Genomic DNA, 27,181 nt, shown 5'->3' on the forward strand with positions numbered 1-27,181 from the left:
TCTCTGTATAGCCCGGGCTGTCCTGGAACTCACTTTGTAGACCAGGCTGTCCCGGAACTCAGAAATCCGCCTGCCTCTGCCTCCCGAGTGCTGGGATTAAAGGCGTGTGCCACCACGCCCGGCTTCCTTCTAATCCTTAACAAACAGTTTCATCAACCCGGGGCAAACATGAAAATATATGAGCCTATGGAGGCGATTCTCATTCAAACGACTGCAAGTAGTATGAGTTTTTGGTTGTGTTTTGTTTTCGGAACCAGGCTGTCCTTTAGCTTGCCTTCCAGCCTCTCAGCTAAAGGTAAGGGTGTGCTCTTGGCTTAGGGTGCCACTTGAGAGTGGTTTGGAATGGCAGGTGTGGAATGAAGGGCTTCTAGGGAATGGTGTAGAACCACAGGATTCTGTTGTTGGGACAGGTTTACAGCTTAGTATATCAAGTGATACAGGGCTCAGCCCCCCCTCCCCCCCCCCCCAGCAGCTCTTTCCAGTATTGGTTTGTGTGCATTTATAAAGCTTTTTCTTAATTTAATCCAAAATGTTTCTTTAATTTTTTTATGTTGAAGTTCTACCATCTGGACAACATAAAACATAGGGACAGGTGATCTCATGGGAGATTAAGTTTCTGGAACTCAGTAAAGGGAGGTTCAGGAGGTTGACAGATAGGAGGTAGTCTAGAGGCAGGACTCTGAGTCTAGACACCATTATCACTGCTGTATGGTAACAGGGGGATGGAGGGAAAAATGCAAAGGAATAAGTTGTCATGTGGGCTAACTCTTGTTCAAATAACTGTTCCTTTTAGTGGATAAAGTTAAGGGATGTGGTACATGAAATACCGTGTGATTTATTTTCTTGTAACCTGAATCAATTTAGGAACATGTTGAAGCCATGGGAGCTAAAAACTTAGGCATATTATTGAAAGTTAAAAGTATTTGTTCTCGGTGCTTTGGATGTAGCTAAGGTGGTAGAGTACTTGCTTAGTGTGCTTGAAACCCAGGTTTTGATCTCAGCATTGCATACAACCAGGCAGAAGTGGCATCCTCCTGTAGTCTCAATACTCAGTAGGTAGATGCAGGAAGTTCTAGGCCATCCTTAGATACATAGTGAATTCACAGCCAGCCTAAGATACATCCTGGGTTATATGAGACTCTGGGGTTGTGGGGGTGAGGGTGGGGGTGGGGAACCTTAGGATAGAGCCAGTTGAATTCAGTTGAACTACTTCTTAGTCAAGTTAACATTGCTTGACAATATTTAGTCCAGTAGTTTAGTTGATTAACAACAGTAGTTAATAAGTTGCTTTATTTTAACTTTTTTTTGAAATAATTACAAATCACTGGAAATTGTAAAAATAGGGAAGTGCAGTGTATCCTTCAACTAGCTTCTCACTTGTTTACATCTTTTAGAACTATATATAATAGTGCAATTTCTAAATCAGGACACTAACACTGGTTCAATGTGTACATACAACTCTTGTCCTTTTTAGTATATCTGTAGATTTTATAGAACTACTGTTTCAAGATTCAGGGAATTAGGTCATTTTCTTAAAGATCTAGTTTACTTCCTGGTACTCATTCATTTACCTCTTCTCCTCTTTTCTGAATCACTTTGTAATTCTATCGTTTTAAGGATGTTATGTTCACGTGATTGTTTAAACTTTTCATTGCTACTTCATGGCATGGTTGTAACTTAGTCACGGGAAAGTAAAGATGCCTCTTGTAAATATTCTCAACATTTTTTGTGTGTTGTTTATAAAGGTTTTATATTTAACTGTGTATATATGTGTTTGTATATGTCTGTATTTCTGCATGGGAGTGTGTGTGGGGGATGTGTGTGTGTGGGGCGTAGTGGTGTCTAGGTGCACTTCAAAGACAGAAGAGGATGTTGGATAATCTGGAACTGGAATTACTACAGTTTTGAGCTGCCCAGTATGAGAGTTGCTAACCAAAATTGGGTCATCTGCTAGAGCAATCTGCAGTCTTAACTATTGAACCATTTCTTCAGCCTCTTAACAACTCCCACCCCAGTAAAAACTTTATCATTTTATTTATCTCTTTGTGTAGGTAGCACTGGCTCTCCTAGAACTCACTATGTAGACCAGGCTGGCTTTCAACTCAGATTGCCCCTGCTGGGATTAAAAGCATGTGCCACTATGCCCACTTACTTTTGTATTTTTAAATTATGTGTTTAAATCTGAATTGTTTTGGGTTGTGATGTATTTATTTATTTATTTATTTATCAATTGTGTTTAGGTCACCTCCTTCGGCTTCTTTTGCCTATGGAGAACTCAGTTGCCTCAGCATTTTTGGAAATGTTGTGTTTTTTCAGTTGAATTAATTTTGCACATTTGTTAACAATCTATATATAGGTTGATTGTGTAAAGTTAGATTTGGGTTCTGTGTTTCCTTCCATTAATTTATGAGTCTTCATTTTCTTTCTACCAATTCTACACAGATTTGGTTATATAACACACTGTTTGTTTGTTTGTTTATTTGTTTTAAACTTTCTATAGCAGAACAAGGAGCAGCTTGCATGTATGTGTATGTATCTTATAAGTGTGTGGGTGTCTGTAGAGGTTAGAGTTGTTGGGTCTCCTGGAGCTGCAGTTGTATGCTTTGTGAACTGCCTAATGAGGGACTGGGTTACGAATTTGGGTCTTCTGAAAGAACTGCAAGTGTTTTTAACTGCTGAGCCATTTTCCTAGCTGCAAGAGAAATACATGTAATTTTTTAAATGTCTTGATTTTGTGTTTGTGTAAGAGAGGTACCCCTGCAATGGTGTACATGTAGAGTTGTCTCACTTCATTAGAAATTGAATTTAGATCCTTAGGCTTGATGGAAAGTTCCTGTATCTCAGCCATTTCTCTGGCCTAGTATTTTTATATATTTTTTATTATCTTATTAAAAATGTTTTCTGTGTATGGGTCTTTTGCCTGCATGTGTCTGTTGAATACCACACATGTCTAGTGCCTCTGAAGGCTAGAGAAGGAAGGGTGTTAGATCCACTGGGCAAGTTAAAGATGTGTGACTTGCTGTGTGGGTGCTGGAAATTGAACCTAGGTCCTCTGGAAGAGCAGCCAGTGCTTTAAGCCACTGAGTTGTCTTCAACCTGGGGCAGATTTAAAAAAAAAAAAAAAAAATATATATATATATATATATATATATATATATAATACATACAACAAAATACATATACTCAGCATACAGCTTGGTGAACTACATTTAGAACGTTTCCCAAGGGTATAGTTTCTAGGAACTTAAAAGATCGTGTTTGTAAATCATTTTCTAGAAGAGTTTTATCTTCAGTTTGGTGATGTTCATATAACCTCAGCTACTATGTGCCATAGAAATCCAGCTCAGACCTGTTTGACCTGGGAGAGATTTTGAACCTTTGCAATCGGGATTCCTAGAAGTATCTCTTGAGTATAGGTATTGGTCAAAGATCCAGGGACTTGACCCCTGAGAACCTTTCACCTCCCAGTTTTGGTAATTTGGTTTGCCTCTGTTTTCATGTACTCTGTGTACATGTCCTAGACAGATGCCAACATAAGATAGTCATCTCAGTTAGGTCGTCAGCAGAACATCTTTTCTTCCTCAGTGTCTATAACTAGCCCAGTTTGACTCATGCTCGGTCTGGAATAGGTTTTCTGTTGGCAGAGGACAGTGAAACAAATCTGGATACATCTTTACCCCACACACAAGACACTGGGGGAGAGCTCTCTATAGGCTCATGTATACTCCATAAAGTGATGTTGTGTAGGAAAAAAATGGTAGTCTTGACAGATACTAGGATAGTCTCATATGATTTTTGTTTTGTAAGTGTAAAATGTTTCCTTTAAAAAAATTGTTCTGGAGCCAGAGGGGTGGCTTAGGGGTCAAGAACATTTGCTTTACTTCTCAAGAACCAACATTTGTTTTATAGCACTCGCACTGAGCAGCCCGCACTTGAGTGTAACTCCAGCTCCAAGCGATCCAGCACCCTGTTCTTTCCTGCTGGGAATGTATACACGTGACATATATACACATAAATAAAATGACAAAAATAAGTTTTTAAAAAATGAGTCTTTTGAAGCTGGGCTGTAGCTTAGTGGTTAAATGTTTTCTTAGCATGCATAGGATCCTGAATTTGATCCCCTACAGCAAGGGGAAAATTATACTGTTTGTTGGTGGTAGATACTGAATTTTTTATTGCTATATTTGAAATGCCCTAGTGCAGTACTGGTTATCTATAAGCCTTAGTTTTCTTTTGTTGATTTGTTGAAGCCTTTGTTTTTCTTATTAATTGAAACTACCAGTTTTTTTTTTTAAGTTTTTGTGGTGTGTGTGTGTGTGTGTGTGTGTGTGTGTGAGAGAGAGAGAGAGAGCTCGAGAGAGAGAGCACAAGAACATTTGCATGTGCTTGTAGAAAATAGAGAACAGAGAACTTTCAGGAGCCAGTTCTGTCTTTCCTAGCAGAGTTGGAGGATTGAACTCAAAATAATCAGGACTGTTCTGCAAGCACTTAGTTTTGAGTCAGGAACTAGGCTGGCCTTGAATCTACTGTGTGTACAGAGTTGATCTCGAGTTCCTGATCATCTTCCCACTCCTGAGCCTTGGCTTTAAACTCGTGCACCACCATGCTCGGCTGAAATAACTGTGACTGTTTTATCAACCACAGTAAATTACTTCTCGATATGTACTGTAGTTCTCCTGGTGAACTTCAGGAGCTTGGCAACCTAATTCAGCCTTTTCTTCAGTATCAAAGAAACTGTAGTGTGAACCTTAAACATCTGCTCCAAATGGCTAGAAGGTGAAGAGGGGGGTCGTTTAGTAAATAGAAAGAGAATGCTTTGAGATTTTGGCTTGCATTTCCCTCCCTTCATGTCTGTTTGCACTTAAGTAGTAAGTGTTTTAAGATTTGGGGGGAAACTTCTTAAGTTCTGGCCCTTGGGACAGTATTCCATTGTAGATAATTCGGTAATGATGCATTGCAGAGATAAAATTTCAAGTTATTGAAAGCAACCAAAATTGCTCTAAGTATCAGTCTTTACATAAGTTCCTCCCTCCCTCCCTCTACCTCTCTCCCTTCCTGAGAACAGGCTCTTACTAGCTCAGGCTAGGTTTGAACATACTATGTAGTCTGAATTCTTGATTATCTTCCATCTCCTGAATTGTGAAATAGGCACGTACCATGTTCTAGACTATTAAGCCCTTTTATGTGAAACATAACTGATTCATTTCAGAGCAAGAAACTTTTTCTGCAAAAGCTCAGGACTTTGTAAGCACAGTTGCTTTGTAAACTTCTCTAATGGCTTAGTTATCTCCAGCTATTTTTACATAAGCTCAGGGACATACAGTTTTATAATCATGTAAAACTGGTGGTCTTTTACAACACTCCACAGGGGATGAATAATGAAAGCTTTTGTTACTTTTTTAGTACAGTTCAAATGATTTGTAGTGAGTGTGTGTGAGCTTTATTTTATTTTAGGTGTGTGTGTGTGTGTGTTTGTAATGGTTGTCAAGATTGATATTGGATGTCTTGACTGCTTTCCAACTGAGACAAGGTCTCTTCCTGAATGCAGAGCTTGCCAGTCCAGCTAGTGCAACAAGCCAGTCTGTTCTGAGGATTCCCCCTCTCTGCCAAGACTTGTAGGTTCTGGCTATCAGTGAAGAATGCTTCTCTTTTTGTTTGTTTATTTGTTTGTTTGTTTTGTTTGTTTTCTTCTTCAATTGTTAATCTCGGCAAGGGAATTTTAAATGATGTATTTAATTCCTGACCAAAGGGATTTTGAGCACAAGTTTTGAGGTGTGTGTGTGTGTGTGTGTGTGTGTGTTGCGCGCGCGCGCGCATAATTTTTAAAATTTATTTATTTATTTATTTTCCTGCCAGCTGATGAAAGTCACATTTAAGGAAGTGAAAATTGGACCTGTGTCCAGTGTCGACATTGACAGCTGTTATTCAATCTGTGTAAACTGCCTGGAAAATAGATAGGACAGAGTAAGTGTCAGTGACCGCTTTGAACAGGTTTGAGAGGTTAACAAGAGGCAGAATGAAGTCTGGGTTTGCTGAATTTATGACGTAGAGACAAGCAGCTATGAGGAGATTTGTGTGGATGTGTGGGTCTTTCTAGTCAGGTGGAGGTTGTGAGCTTGATATTACACAGTGGCCCTTTCATGGGAAACAATCAACAAGTGTTTCTACTTTGGAATGCTGAGTATGAGTTTCAAGACATAATGATGCTCATGGAGGAGTGTGAAAACATCTAAGTTCTTAGATTGCTGTAATAACTTTCTTCATTAGGTCCAATAACTCAGCTGATTTTTCTCATAGTCTTCCTTTCAGCCCTGGCTTGCTTTTCAACTTTTTTCTCTTTGCTGCATGGATAAAATTGTCTGATCTTTCCAACCCCCGCTCCCTTTATGTCTCTCTGCATTTGATCTTTTCTATCTGGATCTGTTAGAAGTACACCCATTTTCTAACCTCCATATGTTCTGAAGCCTATGGTTAGGTAAAAACATTGTTTATTATTTACCCTCAGACCCCTGGTCTTATCACTTAATTCTTCTCTTGCTTTTCATTTTATTTGAGCATGGGAAGCAAAATATAAAATTTGGAAAATCATTAGCAAGTTGTCACCTGAGAGCTTTATGTCTTAAGTTGTCTGTCTCAAATTGTAAGTCTCTAGGGTTGAGGCTGCACTTGGTTTGACTTGGGATGTGTCAAGGATGCTGTCTGCTTCTGGATCAGTGCCCGTGTGTGAGCATATGCTGCTCTGCAGAGATTCTAGTGCTAATGCAGCCAGCTTGTAAGTGAGGAAAGGAGTGAAATCATTAAATTCTAATGTTTCTTACCATTTTGAAATTGTTCCTCTTTTAAAGATCTGTCTTGTTAAATTCACAAAAATAACACCTACAGAGATAATGCTCTTGAGTTATAGCAGGTAATATTGCTGCCTTAATATATTTGTACAGTGTAGCAGAGGTTATGTCAGTATTGTTCTGTTTTTGTTTTTTAAAAATTCTTTTCTCTTTTAATGTTTATGTATGCATATATGTACATCTGTGTGCTATGCCATTGGAAATTAGAGAAAATCAGTTTTCTCACCTTCCTGTGTTGGGTCTGGGAGAGAACTTGGGTTGTCCAGCTTGGTGGTAAGGACCTCTGTTACCTGCTGAGCCAGCTTGTTGGCCCTTTTAAAATTTTGAGATGGAGTTTCCTGCCACCAACTGACCATGTGGCAGAGGATGACCTCAGATTCTTGGACCTCCTGCCTCTGTCTCCCTAGTGCTAAGAGTATAGGAATGCACTCCACTGACTTGGTTTTGTGTTTTGGAGACTGAATCTCATTCTGTAGCCCAGGCTGGCCTCAAACTTGCATCAATCCTCCTACCTAAGCATACTAAGTGGTGATATTACAGGTCTGCACCACCATACCCAGCTTAATTTAGGTGTTGACTTCATGTGTGATATTGCAGTAACTTGGTTACTGCTAGTTAATTTCTTAAAGAAAGCGATTCCAGGTTGAAATGCATGTTATGCATTTATTTGAATGTGTAATCAGGAAGCAAGTGTCTCTCTTTGGAGTGTTTCTGAATAGCAGCAGGGCACACTTGAATTAGAAAGGAAAATGAGAACATGAATATGTGTGGTACTCTATTTTAATTTAAAGAAATATTCTGTCAACTATAAAAGTGGAAAATGCAAAGCTTCTTTCTGTGCCACCAGGGGGTAGGAGGGAGGAGGGTAAATAGAAAGGTTTTCTAGGCTCTGTGAGTTCAGATTTAAATAACTTGATATTAACTTGATGCAGTTGGGCTGACTCTAAAAAGATAAAGTGTGAAAATCACGTGTCAGAGATTTTTCTGGATTCTTGTCTTATGTTTCTGTAGCTGTGTTGTATCTGGGGCACAGGGCTTTGACAGATCTCCTTCAGTGAATACAGGGTGAGAGAGGACGCTGCCTCTGGTTTAGAGGAGTAGGTGATGCCCTCTCTTCCTTTCCTCTTTATTCTCTCTCTTCTGAAATTCTGTATCTTTAGGGGTTAAGATCTGAGACTTATGTATAAAGATGTTAAACTCAGGTACAGGATACTTGGTAGTAGAGCTTTCTGTAATGCCCATTTCTTGCTACTCTGGGTAGAATGGAAAACAAACAAACAAACATGGATCTTCCTAGGGAGTTGAGATGAAACAACAGTCTTACCTTGTAGCTCAAGGTGGCATTGAATTTGTGATTTTTCTGCTCAGCTTTCTGAATATAGACATTATAGTCCTGTACCATTATGCCCCCCTGTGTATGTGTGTAGCTAGGAATAAAGAGTATTATGTAACCCGGGCTAGCCTCCAACTTGATATATGGATGACCTTGAACTTGCTGACTCCTGAAAGGGGAGATTATAGATGTGTGGCACCAACTCTGGCCAAAACAATTTTAATCGAAATCTTACATTTCAAAAACAAAGCAACATTAACAAAAAAAGGAGGAGGAGGAGAAGTAGTAGTAATAATAATAATAATAATAATAATAATAATAATAATAATAATAATAATTTGTAGTGAATGTATTTTGATTCTAGTCAAAAAAGAAAAGTAAAAGTTACCTATAATTTTGTAACTGAGATACAAAAAACATATGTTTGTGATTGGGGAGATAGTTTAGCAGTTAAGAGCATTGACTGCTCTTCCAAAGGACCCTGATTCAGTTTCTAGTACCCAAATATTCGCTCATAGCTTTCTGTAACTTGAGTTTCAGAGGACCCAGTGCCATCTTCTGATTTCTGAGGGCTCCTTCATATTCATAATACACACATATATATATTCAGGCATGCACACAGACATGTAAACTAAATAACTTTACAGGCTGTTTTCCCTGACTGTGCTAACATGAGTAGGACCGTGTGCTTGGTTGCTTCATTTGTTTATTTATTTATTTATTTATTTATTTAAAATTTATTTATTATTATACATAAGTACACTGTAGCTGTCTTCAGGCACACCAGAAGAGGGTGTCAGATCTCATTATGGATGGTTGTGAGCCACCATGTGGTTGCTGGGAATTGAACTCAGGACCTCTAGAAGAGCAGTCAGTGCTCTTACCCGCTGAGCCATCTCACCAGCGTTCCCCCCCATTTGTTTATTTTTTTACTTTATGATACTGAAAGATGTTTAGGTTCTAGTTTTTTTCCTACAATATAATTTTTATGCCTGGTAGCTCATTTCATGCCTGTAATCCCAGTTCTATGGAGGTGGAAGAGACAGGGGATTGGAGGTTCAGGACCATTTGCAAGTATATAAGAGATGGAGCCATTCTGGGATATATAGTACATGCTTTTAGTTTTTGAAAGTTTAGATGTGTAAATGTTTTTGTGTGCATGCATATCTGTGTACCACTTGATTTCCTTGAAGGAGTTACAGATAGTTGTGATCTGACATATGGGTTCTGGGAATTTAAGTTCCATGTTTTTAAAGTTCAGGGCTCAGATTAAAAAAGAAAAACCTACATTTTTTTTTTTTTTTTTGCTCAAAAAAGAAAAGAATAGAAAAGAAAAGAAAAACCTCCTCTCCTTATAGTCATCCCCCCCTATTTTTTTGCCCATATTTCTTTTCCTATAACTTTATAAAGTTTGATTGCGTTGAGGGAGTATAGTTAAGGTAATTGATTCTTAAGAAAGGTCTTGATCTTAATCTTATTATAATAAAGAACTAGGGGTTTATTCCCCTCTTTTGTCTTTGTTTTGAGTGAATAGAAGTTCTTAACTGCTACTGTCTGTGAAGGAGAAGAAAACACCAGGGTTGACAGATCTGGATTCATGACAGATGGTGTAATAGTAGAAGGTTCTCTTTCTTGGTTTTTTGTTTTGTTTTGTTTTGTTTTGTTTTGAGACAGGGTTTCTCTGTGTAGCCCTGGCTGTCCAGAACTCACTTTGTAGACCAGGCTGGCTTCAAACTCAGAAATCCACCTGCCTCTGCCTCCTGAGTGCTGGGATTAAATGCATGCGCCACCACACCTGGCTTCTTTCTTGTTTTTAAAGTTACTTATTTTTTTGTTTTTTAAAGACAGGGTTTCTCTGTATATCCTTGGCTGTCCTGGTTCTTGGTCTGTAGACCAGCCTGGCCTCGAATTTAGAGCTCTACCTACCTCTACCTGAGTTCTGGGATTAAATGCATGCGCCACCTGGCAAACACCCCACCCCACCTTTAATTTTATGTGTATGGGTGTTTTGACTACATGTGTATATGTGTGCCAACGCCTGGTGCCCTCAAAGGCCAGAAGAGGGTGTCAGATCCCCGGGAACTGGAGTTACAGAGGGTTGTAAGCTGAGCCAACTCTCCAGCCCTACGGCTTGTGATGCAGGAAGTGAGTAGTCCTTATTTTACAAGCACTTTCACTTCCTGAGCTATGTCCCCAGGTACAAGGCTCTCTTGAGTTTAGTCTCCTTTGTATCTTAGTACTACATGTGGTAGAATTGTCTAGGAGGTACTGGGAAACAGGGTTAGATTCTCAGTTCTTAGTGGTGACTATATGATCTGGGGTACCATTTTTGTTCGCTTCAGTTCCCTTGCACCTCTTTATATAGGAAGAACGCTTTGATCTCTTAGGAATGTATTTTAAAGGCTTACTGACAATTAGTTTTTATTTATTTTTTTTGAGACAGGGTCTCACTACATAACCCTTGATACCTTAGAGCTCATTATGTGGATCAGTCTGGCCTTGGACTCACAGAAATCTGCTTGTCTGTTTTTCTAGTGTTGAGAATATAGATGTGCACCGTCACTTGCTGGCTTGCTAATTTTCTTTTTAGACACAGGTTTCATGTAGCCAGGCTGGGTTGGAACTTTTTTTATGTATTCAAATCTGACTTTTTAATTCTGTTGCCTTCCCAAATGGTGGGACGATAGGCATGAACCATTTTTCCTCACTTAAGAATCAATCAATAAGTCAATCAATTAATCAACCCTTTCCTTCCTTCCTTCCTTCCTTCCTTCCTTCCTTCCTTCCTTCCTTCCTTCCTTCCTTCCTTCCTTCGACAGGGTTTCACTGGATAGCCTGGGATAATCTGGAATGCTCACGTGTTTGTTCTCTCTCTCTCTCTCTCTCTCTCTCTCTCTCTCATTTTTTAAAATTATTTGTACTTATTTTATATGTTATAGGAGGAAGTATGCACACATGTGGCGTTCATAGTTCAACTTGTGAGTGTTGGTTCTCTTCTTCCATTATGTAGCTTTCAGGAATCAAATTCAGATGGCCAGGCATGGTGACAAGTACGTTGATCTGCTGAGTCATCTTGCTGATCTTGTTCAAGTTTTGCTGATTGCTGCTGCTGATCATGATGATTTCCTTTTATTTTTGCAGACAAAAAGCTTATTGCAATTTTACTGGGCTGGGGAGAAGGTTAAAATGCTTGTATTGTAAGTGTGAGTCTTGGAATTTGTATCTTCAGAACCTGCGTAAATGTTGGATGGGTGTAGTATACCCATGTAATTCCAGCATTGGGAAGGCAAGGATAGAAGAAAGATGTCCAGAGTGGACTCAGTGGAGGCCATGCCTCGGTGAGGAAGGCTGGAGGTGGTTGAGGAAGATGCCCAGTCACAGGGAGGGCCTTTAAGCAGGCTCTTGAACTTAGGTCTTTTAGAACCTGCTTCTCTATCTCTTCTCTCTGTGAGTGTGAATTCAGAAATTGTTTTCATTGTTCATTTTGTTTATTGGATTTTTGTAGGTGAGTAATGGGACACTGGATATGACTTTGTTGTCTGCCAGCCTTAAACCAGAAAGCCTTCTTTCTTCTACAGTAGAGGCCACAGGCCTCTACACTTACATGTTCAGTGTGATTTGCGCATATTTTTTATTTTATTTTATTTATTTTATTACTCTTAAACACCTGTTAAATAGGAGATGAAGAAGTTGTTATGTCTGAAATCTAGCTAGACTACATTATAATTGATGTAAATGTTTATCACCGAGTTAAGGGAAGAGGTATTTTAAGCCCTTTTGTTATATAGTACCCAGATCTCTGTTATATGAAGATACTTAAGTAATAGTACAAACCGAAGAGAGAAAAACAGAAACAAAGACTCTTTAAAATACTTGTATATATGAAATAATGGAGTGTGGGCTATCTTACCCTTTAAATAAAATGTTAGTTTTTAATGAATAAATTATTTGAGTTAATTTCTACTGGTTTTGTGTTTTCATTCTGTAAAATAGGAGATTTGATGAAGAGCGCTGCTGGGGAGTTTGCAGATGATCCATGCTCTTCTGTGAAGCGAGGCAACATGGTCCGGGCAGCTCGAGCTTTGCTCTCTGCCGTCACCCGGCTGCTGATTCTGGCTGACATGGCAGATGTCTACAAATTACTTGTTCAGCTGAAAGTTGTAAGTTTGTGTCTATATTTATAATTTGTTTTTTGTGTCCTAGTGAAGCTAGTGTTGGCCATATTTTGTTTAGTATTAAGAATTATTTTGGGGCTGGAGAGATGACTCAGAGGTGAAGAGCACTCACTGCTCTTCCAGAGGTGCTGAGTTCAATTCCCAGCAACCGCAAGATGGCTCACAACCATCTGTAAAGGAATCTGATGCCCTCTTCTGGTGTGTCTGAAGACAGCTGCAGTGTACTCACATACATAAAATAAATAAATAATTCTTTAAGAATGTTTTTGGTTTTGAATCAGTGATTGCTTTGTTCAATTTCTTCTCTAGTTCAAGTATTTATGATACAGGCTCTTCTATAGGCCACTGTTGTCTCAGTTTTGCTGAAGAAATTGTAACAAAGGTATTTTTGACTGCCTTTTATTTAATTTTTATAGTACTCATTCCATGTTTCTTTGTACTAATGGTGTTCCAGAATTAGAAAGCCAAAGTATAAACTAATTAGGTGCTCTCTCCTTAATGCCTCCAAATCACACAGACAATGCCAGGCCATATCAGCTATGCATACTTATTTGGGTTGCTTTCGGGATAGCTGTTAAAGAAGGTAGCATCTTAGACTTTATTAATTTTCACCTATAGATTTGTCTGTTTTAGAGTTGTTGCTTTTGTGGTTTGTTTTTTAGGTGGAAGATGGTATATTGAAACTGAGGAATGCTGGCAATGAACAAGACTTAGGGATACAGTACAAAGCTCTGAAACCAGAAGTAGATAAGCTGAACATCATGGCAGCAAAAAGACAGCAGGTACAGACATGACTTGCAGACATTCTATGTTACTTCCGTCCTTATTTCTTTGTTGTTGAGACAGGATCTTACTGTGAAGTCCTAGCTGATTTGGAGCTCACTATGTGGACCAGGTTGGAGTGTATTTTAATATCCAGTGGGGATAACCTGATTTGCCTAAGTTTTCTAATGTTACCATTACTTTCACCCCGTTCTTGTGGTTCTAATAAGTGCTTAAGTTAAGAGATATCCTTTCAACCCGATGGTGGTGGCATTTAGAAGGCAGAGGTAGGATCCACTCTGAGTTCGAGGCTAACCTGGATTGTAGAGTAAGTTCCAGGACAGACAGGGCTACACACAGAGAGAGAGAGCAAGCTTTTCAGTATTATAAATAAGTTTCACTCATCTTTCCATATTGTGTCTCTAAGTAGTTCAAGGCTTGCCTTAAACTTGTGATCTTCCTCCCTTCTGTTTCCTCCAGCATCTGAGTGCTAGAGTTAAAGGCACGTCCCAGGATGCGTGGCTAGATGGTATTCTTGAGGTAAAACATAGCAGCAGTTCAAAATTTATGTCTAAGTAGAGAAACTTATTAGAAAGTAATTCTGTCTGAATTTTCATTCTCTGTGTCCCCAAGTCCAGTAGGAATTCCTTACATATCAGCAGTTTTCAACCTGTGCATTGTGATCCCGAAATATTTATATTAGGATTCCTAGTAGTAGCAAAATTAGAGTTATGAAGTAGCAACAGAAATAATTTTATAGTTGGGGGGGTGACCACAGCACGAGGAACTGTATTAAAGGGTCACAGCGTTAGGAAGGTTGTTATACGTGATCCTCAGTGGATTAAAGAGAAGTATCAATAAATGTTGAATGCTTTTGAAATAAGATACCAAAAAAGTCTTGTTCTCTCTGTGTCCCTTTTCTACCCTTGTTTGCCCTGTTCCTGCCTCTGAGGCATAACCTGTTTGGAATGTACCCGTGAGCTCCTTTCTCTTAGGTTCCTGTTGAGGTTTGGCTAGTGGAAACATGACCAGAAAATCTGAAGAGAAAAGAGTGAAGCTGTGTGCTGTCTATAGGCCCCCTTGCCTGCTGTTCATCTTACGTGGCGAGAAGTCACACTGTATACCTTGCTTCTCTGCTCAGAACACGTGTTCAGTGCCTCTGTTCACCCTTTACTTTCCATCTATCTGCCTTTGTAACACTCATCCTTTTAATTACTCAGTATATTGCCTTTTTTTTATGTTGAGATTTTGATGCACGCTTCCATTGTCTTGGGTTGTCACGTGTCAGAGGTCATGCTTAATAGTCCCTATCATTTTCTGTGCTGAGATTGAATGTAGGGTCTTGGCAAGAGTTCTGCACTGGGCTACATCCCTAAATGTAATTTACATAGTTGTTTAATTCTTTTATCTTAGATTTTACACTGTTCGTAGCATTAAGAGGGAAGTGAGAAGAAGCTTACACTTGGATTTCCAGGTTTCTTTTAGAGTTGGGTGACTTAGAGGTTAACTAAGTCACCGTGCATGGGATGGGTAAATCAGATTTGTGGAAATTAGTTTTTCTTCTATATGTGTATATGTTTTCTGTTTGTCCTTAGTCAGCTTGAACTGTAATCAGATTGGTAAAGTCAATCTAAAACACAGAATTATCTTTTAAGTAATTTGTTATGTTGCTTTGTAGCCCGCTTTTCACCAAAATTTAGATTATTAGTTAGCACTATAAAGCGTGAAAGGAATACTTTTCCATTAATTTCTTCATATTACATTACCAGTACTCATAGTAGTGTCCACTTGCTTATTTGTACAATGCAAACATGGCTCTAAAGAGGGAAGGCAGAACCCTCAGCACCTCGGATAAGCAAGCCTTAGTTGTTACCCTCAGCATAGATGCTTAGCAGATGAGGGCTTATTAAAAATGCTCACGTAGAAAATATTTTCCAGTTATTTAAACCTCTTGACTCAGCCACATTGCCTGTTGTACTTCATTTTTGAAATGATCACCAACTCTCTAAAGCCACAGGGTAGATAGTTATGAATATTTAGCCTAGTGCAGTCTTTAAATAAGTTTATTGTACTAGACTATGGACTACCCAGTGGCTTAGGAAAATCTGAAGTTTGGCTATTCATTGGGTACCTGTTAACTTTAGGTGATCATAAATACCTGCAACAGCCTTTGATGGAGACTGTGCTGATGGGTCTTTTAAGTGCTTAGCAACACTAAGGCTTATTGTAGAGCATTTTATAAAACTAAGCGTAGTATTTATACTAAAGGCAGATATGGCCTTAGGAGACTTAAGGGGCCTTGACATTGCGGTAAGGGCAAAATAATTAGAAAATGCCCGCAGAGTATGTGTGCCACACGTTTAAGCTTAATGTTAGCCACAGCCCCTTATCATAACTTGAGTACTGAAATGGCTCACACTCTAAATCTACAGGGTCCTGTTTCTGAATATTTAGCCTAATATAGTATGCTACAGGGCATTTGGAGTGTTGTAAGCTATTACTCAAAAATTCAGGTTCTAAATGAGAAAAAAATTCTTGGTGGGAAAGTAGCTGTCACTGTACAAGATTTGAATAAAGATGTAAACATCCCCAGTAATGTACTGAGATGAAGTTTCAGAAGAAAGAAATGGGTTGGTGTCTCAGTTGTTTTATAAAGAAGTCATTTTGGGGGCCTGGAGAACACTGACTGCTTTTCCAGAGGTCTTGAGTTCAATTCCCAGCAACCACATGGTGACTCATGACTATCTGTAATGGGATCTGGTGCCCTCTTCTGGTGTGTCTGAAGACAGCAACAGTGTACTCACATACATAAAAATAAATAAAATCCTAAAATAAAAAAATTAATCTGGGGGCTAGAGAAATGACTCAATGGTTAAAAACACTGGCTGCTCTTCCACATGACCTGGGTTCAATTCCCTGCATTCAGATGGCAACTGAAAATTGTCTGTTAACTCTAGTTCCAGGGGATCTGACACCCTCACACTAATGTACATAAGATAAAAATTAAATTATATATGTATATTTGTGCATACATATGTATGTATATATGTCAGCTATAAAAATGAATCATTAACTAACTCAGACTTTTTGAATAATTGGCTTTTCTACATTATTTAAAATTTCTTATAGTTTATAATGCAATACTAATCTTATTTAAATCTGTATTCTAACATTCCGTTAGTGATATTAATACTGGAATTTTATGTTCACATGTAAGTACGGTTGGAGCAGACTTTGAATTTAGGGTAATTCTTCCTCTCCAGTAGTGATCCCCATGTATCAAAGACTCCTGTGTCCTTAAGTTTCAGTAATGACTAGATGCCAGCAGTGTTTCCTTTTGTCTTTTGTGTACTTAGTACTTAACACATCCATCCCTCTTTGTGTTCTAGATGTCACCAGTTAGAATGACGTCAGCAGCCTCATATTCTTGTAATTATGGGGTAGAAGAAATGATAAAAGATATTTTTGCTTGAGACCACATTTCAGAATTTTATAATCATGAACTGCAGACAAGTAGCATGTGTTCCTTCACTTTGTGACTTAATGGCCAGTAAAATGAGTAATCTCACTTTGTGAGAAGAGTAGTGTTATAATCTGGAATGGTCTTTGGGGTCCAAAAATGGGGAGGAAGTGGTGTAAAGCTGATCGTATACTTACCTAGTTGGTTTTCAAGGTTCATATACACGTGGAACTGTGTTCCCAAGTTCATAAAATTCTTGTAATAAACTAGGATAACTTAAATTCTCATGTTTTTCCATTTAAATATGTCTATATGGACTTTCTATTTGGTATACACACACACACACACACACACACACGCACACACACACACACACACACACACACACACACACACACACACACACACACACACACATTCTATTTCTATGGACCTGATGAAGGTGTTAAGCAGTTTTATATAGTAACATTTATTTTATGCCTTATTTAGTGCTAGGTGCTGTGTATGTATTATCCCATTTTATTCCTCAAAATGTTAAAAGTTTTATAATATTGTTCCTGTTTTGCAAAAGGAGAAACTGGACATTAAGTTTACAGTTAGGATACAACAAATGGCCAGGAAAAAGTAGGCTAGGAGTTTCAAGTCAAGGCTGTGACTGCATAGCTCCGTCCTTCCTTATTTTGCCATGTAACCTCCTTTGTGATCACTTTTTAGGCTACGTTAATGCAGTTGTGTCTTGATATGAATAGAGCCCTTCAATATTTTATTTTATTTCATTTTTAGGAACTAAAAGATGTGGGCAATCGTGATCAGATGGCTGCAGCTAGAGGAATCCTGCAGAAAAATGTTCCAATCCTCTATACTGCATCCCAGGCATGCCTACAACACCCTGATGTTGCAGCCTATAAGGCCAACCGGGACTTGATATACAAGCAGCTGCAGCAGGCCGTCACAGGAATTTCTAATGCAGCCCAGGCTACTGCATCAGATGATGCTGCCCAGCACCAGGGTGGCAGTGGCGGAGAGCTGGCATACGCTCTCAACAACTTTGATGTAAGTTATATTTGGGAGGAAAGTTTGGGCTCTTCACCAACTGCCAAAAGATAACTGGTTCTTGGGGAAATAGGATCAAGGCTTGTGATGAAAGCCCATTTTCCAATTAAATCTGTTATCTAAGTGGAAAGAAATTGTTATGACTCATAAGTTTACTTTATTGTAACTTGGCTTAAAGCGTTTTTTCCCTCTCTTCTTGTGTGGTTAAACTTCAGGATTCTTTTATGTAATTTGTGTTTCCTTGCGTGGTTCTTTTTCTTTTTTAATATGGTTCTTATTGAGACTATGAGTCTGGTTCATTCCAACTAGGAATTTGACCATCTGGCAAATGTGGACCTGTGATAGGTACAGAAGCAAAGTGTGTGTAGGCTTTGTCTCTGGGGAGCTCATGGTCTAGTGAGCGATGGAGATAAATCATGCTGCTGTCATCTTAATCTTACCTGACTGCCTAGACAGATTTCTGCTTTTTGTGATTTCCTTTGAGCCATGAACATAGGAGTTTTTAAACACATTGAAACAGATTTGAAATTAATTTGAATTTTTTTTATCATAATGCTTTTATAGATGGTGCCTAGATCTCTCCATTGTATATGATGCGTATTTATTATCCTCTGTCCTCACATTAATTAATGTGTTGGACTTTGTTCTAAATTTTAACCCAAAGTGAGTTGTGGCCACCAGTAGATGGCAGCAGTTTAAGTTGGTTTTTATTTGAAATTGGGTCTGACTATGTAGCTTAGGCTACCCTCCAGCCCATTATCTTGCTCTAGGCTCTTCATCTCTCCATGTGTCATCATGACTGTCTTTGGTTGTGTGTGTGAGTGAGTGTGAGTGTGTGTGTGTGAGAGGTGGGAGAGAGTCGGGGGAGGTTGATTGAGATTTTCTTTGTGTAGCTTTGGCTGGCCATCTGTGTTGGCCTCTCCAGTGTTGGGATTAAAGGCATATGCCAGCAAGCCTTACAATTCTTTGTTTTAGGTGTGTTAGAGAGAATTTATAGGTAGCTATTGTCTTTCATAGTTGAAATTAGTGAAATATGGCATCAATGTGATGGAATGTATTTTGTTTTCAGCAGGGGTCTTCGTTTTTGTTTTTTTGATACTTGTATCTTGAGCTTGGGTAGTTGGTTCTTGCTGATAGTCACTGATTTAGGCTTTTCATAAAACATGGGAAAAGAAGCTAGTGTTTTGCTTAAAGACCTTAGTGTTGAAATTTAGTGTTTTCCCAGGAGTTCTACTTTTGAATTGCAGAAAATTGAACTTAAGGACTCATCCATGCTAGGCAAATTACCACTGAACTTGTCCTCTAGTTCTTCTCCTATAGAATTAAGCATAAGATAGCCTTTATGGTTGTTAGGACATGTCTTGTAATGTATCGATACCATTGTTTTCTTCTGCTTCAAGTTTGGTACCATTAGTAAGGAGCGCTTTTGCCCTGAATTGAATTGTAGACTAGGGTCACAGTTTTGTTATTTGTAAGATGAGGAGTCTGCACTAACTGACTTCTAACAGTTCTCATCTGTTGTCCAGAAGGTATTTTGTTGTCTCCTCCTCCGTGACTGGGTAGTGTTGGAGAGTGACTGCAGGGCCTACACATGCTTAGGCCGATGCGCTACTGATCAGCTACATCTCCAGCCCTGTATTCAACCTTGATCAGTGAAATCCTTTAATAACCAAATCTAGCAAGAAAAATGGTCAGCTAAAATGTAGTCTAATAATTAACTGAAGGTGGTGCATGATCACTTTCAAAATGAAGTTTCCTTGGAAAGAAAGGGCGAAATGTTTACTCACTGAAAAATACCAAGCTTTTGGCAGAAAAAAATTGGCATTTAAGTTGAAATTATTAAGGAAGAAAATTAAAAGTTAATGCCCAAATATTTGCATAGACATTTATTGGTATGAAAGTCAGTTGTATTTAATGAACATGTGTCTAATCGATTATAAGTTCATTATAAATACATTTCTTAAAGAGGAAAAGTTAGTACTTTAGTTGTTTAAATTGTCTATGGTCAAACAGTTCTGTTTTGTAGCAGCTATATACCTCACATAGAGTTCTTATTTTTCTTACGATTAACATGTGATAATTTTAATAACCAATATTCTACAGGCTGACCTTCAGATGTATAGGAGAAGTAGTGTGAACATGGTAGCACTGTTTGCATTTGTGATATCATACTTAATTCCGGCTTTGCGAAGTAATCACTGATCTGGGATGACAGCTTACATGGGATGGCCTTTGCTGTTAGGATTACATCTTGATATTCCTGATCAATACTTTCTTTGCAGTTTGAATAACTGAGGGGACAGAAATGAGGATTAACTTTAGCAACCCTTTCTCTGTAGAAACAAATCATTGTGGACCCTCTGAGCTTCAGCGAGGAGCGCTTTAGGCCGTCCCTGGAGGAGCGCCTGGAAAGCATTATTAGTGGGGCTGCCCTGATGGCTGACTCATCCTGCACACGTGATGACCGTCGGGAGCGCATTGTGGCAGAGTGTAATGCTGTCCGCCAGGCTCTACAGGACCTGCTCTCAGAATACATGGGCAACGTAAGTGCCAGAACCTCTCTTGGAACTAAGATGGCTGAAGAATTTGTTTTTATGACTGATGGTACCCCCTCATATATCATTCATTCATTCATTCATTCATTCGTGTGGGTGCTTCATCTGCATTGGGTACTGGGGAGAAGTTTTAGTTGGTAAAGTCTTGCCATATAAGCATGATGACTTGGATTCAGGTCTTTAGCTTTTTTAAAAAGCTAAGCAATATGGTGCTTGCCTATATAATCCCAGAGCAGGTGGATAGGTACCTGGGTCTTGGCCAGTGAGTCTAGTCAAATCTTTGAGTTCCTGGCTCAGTAAGAGACTTTAAAGATAATATGGAGAACAACTGAGGAAGACACTAGAGGCTTCCTCACACACAATGTGCACATGTGTACACATGAAGATAAGAAAAAATATCAGAACAAAAAAAAAAAAGAAAGAAAAATATCAGAAAGAAAGCAGTATTATAAAATTTGCTGTCTGGCTCCTTTTAACCATAGAAAACACCGTGTCTGTTTGTTTCTCTCTTTATGTGCCTTGTTCTCCTTCCTTTATACTCTGCCACTCACTGATTTAGTTCTAGCTTAAGTTTACTGTAATTTAGACTGGGTACCCAGTATTTTGCTGTTCTAAGGAAGGAATGAATAAACAGAAGTATCTTACAGGATTCTGTTCCTCACACTGCTGGCTGCCCCGTGCTGACACTGCTGTGTGTAAATAACAGTAGATGTGAATCTTGGCTGTGCTGTGCTGAGTATGAATGACTTCATCCTTCAGCACTTTGTATAGTGAAGATATTGTTACTGTGTACAATAGAGAACTGTTTCAGTAACTATTAATACATTTTAATATTTTTAAAAATAAAAATATCTTAAAGGGTGAAACAATGAAACAAATGAGTTTTTCCTAATAGTTTTATTTCACTTTTTTGTTTTGCTTATACAATTAAGACTTTTCCGCATAAAGATACTGATTTTTTGGTTTTTGGGTTTTATTTATTTTTTCTCATATGTTCATTGCTACACATCTTGTTTTGTTCACTTACATGTCTTTATAAGTGAAAGGGTAATGGTGAGCTATGATGGTGTTTCTACGGTGGAAAATGAATGCCTTTCTGTTTTTACTTAATTCAACCATATTGTGATGTTAGCGAATCATGTAATTTTAAGTCATTGGCATGTTTTGATTATAGGTGATCTACCTAAGAAAAATGAGATTAGAATTAAGTAGAAAGTGGTTGATAAGTCACAGTGGAAATATGAGATATATTAAAAATGCTTATCTATGCTTAAACATTAAAAAATATGAAAGTGTATAGGTTAAGGAGTATTTGATAGTGTGGAAATCATGAACCAGAGTGTATATATAGATCATTTGCTGTAATGTGTAGCACTGAAAGCCATATAGAAGTATGTAGTGTGGTTGTCATTAGGAAGCCACTTTGAGTATATTCCAGTGCAATTATGACAATCATAGAGCTTTCTAAACAGTCTAGAAAATAGCTCTTGAATTATGGAATTGCTTGGACTCTCTACCTAGTCACCCTGGTCACGAGTAATCTGGTTTCTTCCTTGGTTGACATGTTAAGTAGTATTACTTTTTCTTCATGTTATGAATGTAGGAAACTGTATGAATATTTATACTGAATGTATATGCTAAGTCTATAATGTAATATCTACTCTTATGTGGATACTAGGATAATACTTGATATATAGACCAAAATTTTAAGTATTGTAAGGTCATGAAAGAACTTTTCTTGAGATTCAAATTGGGAAATGATCCTTGGGTATGTTTCTTTTGAAGGTAAAACTTTTTATGTATTTCTTTTCATCAATTCACATAACAAGGAAGGGATCAATCTTGTCCAGAATTAGTAGAAATCCAGGCGTGGCAGCTCACATGCTCTACAGGCAGTTGAATCTCCATAAGTTCCACACTAGCCAGGGATACATAGGGAGACCCTGTCTCAAAATTAATGGCAGTAGGGTTGGAGAGAAGGTCCAGTGTTTAAGAGTATCTCCTACTCTTCCAGAAGACCCAAGTTCAGTTTCCAGTACTTAAGTTGGGTAGCTCACGACCACATGTAACTCCAGTCTGATGCCCTCTTCTTACATCTGAGGGCATTGCACAAACCCACATACAGATATTTTAAGATCGCTCTATCTGTCCATCCATCCATCCATCCATCCACCTACCTATCTATCATCTATCTTAATCTTAAATGGTGGAGATGAGTTGGTGGCATGTACCTTTAATCCTGGCATTGGGATGAGGAGACAAGTGGATCTCATATGTAGCCCAGGAGAGCCAGGGCTACATAGTAAGACCTTCAAACAAACAAATAAGTAAAATATTTAAAAATCGGAAATTAATAGAGTCAGGCTAAAAGGGAAGGCATTGGAACACATCAGAAGAATGGGAAAAAAAATCCAAAGAATCATAAGTGACCAGACAAAGGCTTCTGCTTATAAAACATCTGGAAACATTTCAGACCACCAATAATAATCAATTTAACTGGCCAGTTTTGTATTAACATATGTCATGCAAAGCAATGTCTTGAGCGTCATATAAGGGGAGATATGAGACTCTGATTTCTCCTTTTTGGAACAGAATGGTTGTCTACAAGGAGTTGATATGAATGTTGTTAGAGGTACATTAAAAATTTTGTAGGAATAGGGGTCTGGAGAAATGACTCATTGGTTAAAATGGAATGGGCTGCTCTTACTGAGGACCCAGATTTCATTCCCATCACACACATGGTAGCTAATAACCATCTACAACTCCAGTTCCAGAAGATCTGACACCTTCTGGCCTCTGGGACACCTGGCATACATGGTGCACAGACAAATGTGCAAGAAGAACTCATACACATAGACGCACATGCACATAAAAATAGTAAAAGGATGAATTAACCTCAGCACTCTCATAAGAAAACTTCATAGGAATTGCATGAGGTTGAGACGTCCTGCCTCTCAAGCACTGTGCAGTTCAGAGCTCTCACAGGAGTTGTCCATCGTTTCCCCCTATTTCTTCACTAATTTTAAGCTTGCTTGATTTTTCTCCATTTCTTTCTTTAGCTTGCTACATTAGACTAAGCCAAGCCTGTGTCTTTAGTCGCACATCGCTCATTTTGTTCCTGAAGTTTCCAGCTTCCCCCGGGTCTCTTGCTGAAGGCCATTTAACATTGTACCATCAGTTATTATCTCCTCAGTGTTTGCAGTTTTGCACCTAATTGTATACTTCCTTGAATTGTTCCTTGTGTTTCTTTTATTCATACAGGTTTTAAACTTTTGGAAGACTAGCTAGGCTGCAGACTAGCCAGCATGGAGACTCATGCCTTTATCCCAGCACTCAGGAGGCAGAGGCAGGTGGATCTCTGAGACTAGCCTGGTCTACAAAGCTAGTTCCAGGACAGTGAGGGCTGTTAGACAGAGAACCTGTCTCAAAACACTAAAACTAAACCAAACCAACCAACCAAACAAACAAAAAAACCAAACAAACAAACAAAAAAACTCAAACAAACAACAACAAAAAACTTTGGAAGACTAAACTATGAAAAAAAAAACCTTTTATGGTCTGTATAATGCTAGAAGTACTTAGTATGCTTAAGGAATTCATGATGACATGGGAGAATGATTAAAGCCAACAATTTTGGATATTCGTGATACTAAGAATAGTTAGTAAGGGGAAAACCCCCTCAATCGCGCCCTTACAGATTTTGTGTTCAATGTGTGTGTCTGTGTGTATCTACTTTCTGAATGTCAGTATTCTGAAGTAGGTAATTAGTAAGAGTGGTATCTTGCAGTAGAACGAGCTTAAATTTAATTACTTAGGTGAAAACCAAATTTCCCAATTAAAGGCTCTAAGGGCAAGGAGGCCAGCAGCCTTAATGCCCCTGTTTACTTCATAGTTTGAAGGAATGGAAGGTTAGGTGGTCTTGCCTTTTTTAGTTCAATCACTCTACAGGCCAACAGTGATACTGATGACGTAAAAGTAATACCGCTGACTCTACTGAACAGTGAAATGCTACAGATGCACGACAGCAGACGGGTCTAGGATGCATCCTTGTGGCTTTACAAATGTCTGCTTAGTTATATTGAAATGAAATCTGGTGATTGTGGTTCGGTTTATTTTGCCTCTCGTCTATCAGTCTAAAGTGGCACTGGGTATGGAGGTTCTAGAGAAAGAAAAACAGCTTTGGATGAGTGTCATAATCTTTGAGGGTTTCAAAGTAAGTGGATTGAAAGTAATTAAGGCTGGTATGGCTGTGCATGCTTGTAATCAATCTTAGCAGTCAGGAGGCGATAGGAAGACTGAGTTTGAGTCCCATCTAGGCTATATTGTAAAACCCTGTATCAAAGGAACAAAACAAATTTTTATACCGTAATTCTTGGTTCTGTATATAAGCACAAAATGCATGTTTAAGTAGGAGTTACAGTTTGTTGTGAGGTTAGCTTAACATAATGAATGTTTGGAATATAAAGGATGCTCAGTTTTTGGAAGGACATCCATTTGGTTTTGTCTTGAGCAGTCTTATGACTGGTCATATGACTGCAGTGAGGGCTTGTAAAATTGGTGAGAACAAAGCTTTATGCTGTCAGCTTACATAGCTCTAGGTTTGTGGTTTTTCTTCTCTTAGCCATTCATAATATTTCCACAGAGTACTTAAAAATATGACAGGTGATATTTTAGATAGCTATAATGTATATATAAACTGAATACTACATTTCAAATATAGTTTGCAAAAAAGAATGTAAAGTAGCTCATTGATAAGCATCAAAATAAAATCTCTTAAGTTTTATTTTCACAAAACTACAGGTGAAATGTAATGTGTGAGAGTAGAATAAAAACAAGTTTTATTTTTACTTGTTCCTTATTGAACTTGAGAGAAAGTTTAAAAGCCTATGCATAGTATATGTTTCTGACTTGCATATTGTTTCTGTTGCATAATTCTAATTAAATAACCAATCAGCTAAGGTGGGTGAATGGCCAGAATGATACAGTAATCATACATATAGCCATTGTACTTTGTATTTACTTCTTTGTGCTTAGAACTGTAGTTTTAGGTTACAGGGCTGTGTTAGGCTAAAGATAGTAAGGGTATATTTATTTGCATTTGTGTCTGCCTGTCTTTCTTCTTCCTTCTCCTTTGTGTTTAGTTTCACAGTATGTTGTCCACAACTTCAGCATCTTGGAGCAGTATTGGAATTGTAGATGTGAGCTACCACTGTGCCCAGCTAAGATGTTTCTTAAGGATTTGAACGTGTGTGTGTGTGACAAATTTTTGTTTTCATGTATGTCTATACCATGTATGTACCTTGTACCTTCAGGTTAGAGGGGGGCTTAAGACCCCCCCTTGAACTGGAGTTAAGAATGGTTGTAAGCCATGATGTAGGTGCTGGGAAATGAACCTCTGTAAGAACAAGTACTTTTGGTTCTGAGCCATCTTTCTAGCTACCTTAAGGATACATATTATCTTTGTGTGTGTGTGTGTGTGTGTGTGTGTGTGTGTGTGTGTGTGTGTGAAATATGTATTATTTTATATGTCTGAGCGTTGTTCCTGCATGTATTTCTTTGTACTACATGTGTCTCTGGTACTGTGGAGGTCAGCAAGAAGGCACCGGATCTTGTGGAACTAGAGTTATAAGCCACAATGTGAGTGATGGGAATTAATTCCAAATCCTCTACAAGAGAAACAAGTGTTTTAAACTGGTGAGCTCCAAACTCTCCAGTCTTTATTTGCTTATTTTCTAAAACATTGAACATGGTTAGTTGTAAGATCTCAAAACAAGAACACAGTAACTGGCCATGTTTTTTAATTGAACTGTATATGTATTGAAGTGCCTTCATTATGCGTATCAGGCAGAACATTATTCAATTTGTTGTTAGTTTGGTTTGGAATGCATGAATATAATGCAGTTAATATTTATATTGTAGTAAGGGGAAACACTCAGTTTGGATATCAGTCCCTTTGAAATTTTGCAAATATTTTTCTGGAATCACTTTCGATTTCTCCCCTTCAGGGGTGTGTGTGTGTGTGTGTGTGTGTGTGTGTGCGTGTGTGTGCGTGCGCGTGCGCGAGTTGACCATTTGGCATAACCACCTGGTGTGCTCTTTCCTAGGTAAGCCTTTCCCCAGCTCTCAGAGTTCCTTAGTTCCCTGTAATTCTTTGTGTGGGTTGAAGCCTTCACCCTATCTGGTTTAGCTCGTCTATTGTAATTGTCATGTTTAGCTCATGTTGGTGATGCTTTATGGGTGTAGCTTCTAACATTCCTAGGAGACACAAGCCCACAGCAAACTTCCTATTTCTCTGTCTCTTCCAAGATTTCTGATCGCCCTGACCCGCAGTGATCCTTAGGTGTTGGATTTGTGTTATAGATGTATCCTTTTTTGGCTGGGCTCATGTTCTTTCTCATTCTTTTTGGTTCAAGGTAGCTTTAGCCTTTGCCCAGAGCTGTCATATATTGCTAATGATTTATTTAAAATAATGTGATTGTTTGAATATCACAAATTTGTGGTTTTTGGAGGCTACCAATTAATTTTATCCATGATGCCCATATATGACAAATATCTAAAACCTGATATTTATTAACCCTTGATGGTTACTGCAATTCACATTTTTTATCCTAGCACCCTAGAGATGGAGACAGAGGGGTCACAAATTTGAGACCCACTTGGGCAACCTAGTAAGTTCTGGGCCAGCCTGACTACATAGTGAGTCCCAATAACAACACACAAATATGCATTGTATATACATTTGCACATATAAGTGGTAACTATACTAGTATTATAATACTAGTTATATATAACTAATATAGTTAACTATATTAGTTTAGCTATACTAATTTTTTTTTTGGTTTCTTCATTTAAAACTTGTTTTGAATAGTGACGTATCTTAGAGGCTTAAGGATCTTAAGGTAGAAAATATACGTTAAGATTATGGGTTTTGTTTTGTTTTGTTTTTTTCTTTTCTTAAATAGAGTTTGATGTAGGAAAGGATGACCTTGAACCTTGAA

General features: G+C 38.4%; 1 protein-coding gene across 1 annotated transcript in view; it reads left to right on the forward strand.

The window, feature by feature from the left end:
• Ctnna1 (catenin alpha 1) overlaps window positions 1-27,181 on the forward strand; it is a 131,641-nt gene that overhangs the window by 38,953 nt on the left and 65,507 nt on the right. The window contains exons 4-7 of the mRNA XM_021150781.2: window positions 12,172-12,338; window positions 13,016-13,135; window positions 17,359-17,628; window positions 19,968-20,171. Of these exons, the coding sequence (XP_021006440.1) occupies window positions 12,172-12,338; window positions 13,016-13,135; window positions 17,359-17,628; window positions 19,968-20,171 (761 nt within the window). The remainder of the gene's footprint in view (window positions 1-12,171; window positions 12,339-13,015; window positions 13,136-17,358; window positions 17,629-19,967; window positions 20,172-27,181) is intronic.

This window comes from Mus caroli, unplaced genomic scaffold (assembly GCF_978045245.1).
Source record: "Mus caroli unplaced genomic scaffold, Mus_caroli_1 scaffold_19, whole genome shotgun sequence".
In the NCBI taxonomy this organism is placed as follows: Eukaryota; Metazoa; Chordata; class Mammalia; order Rodentia; family Muridae; genus Mus; species Mus caroli.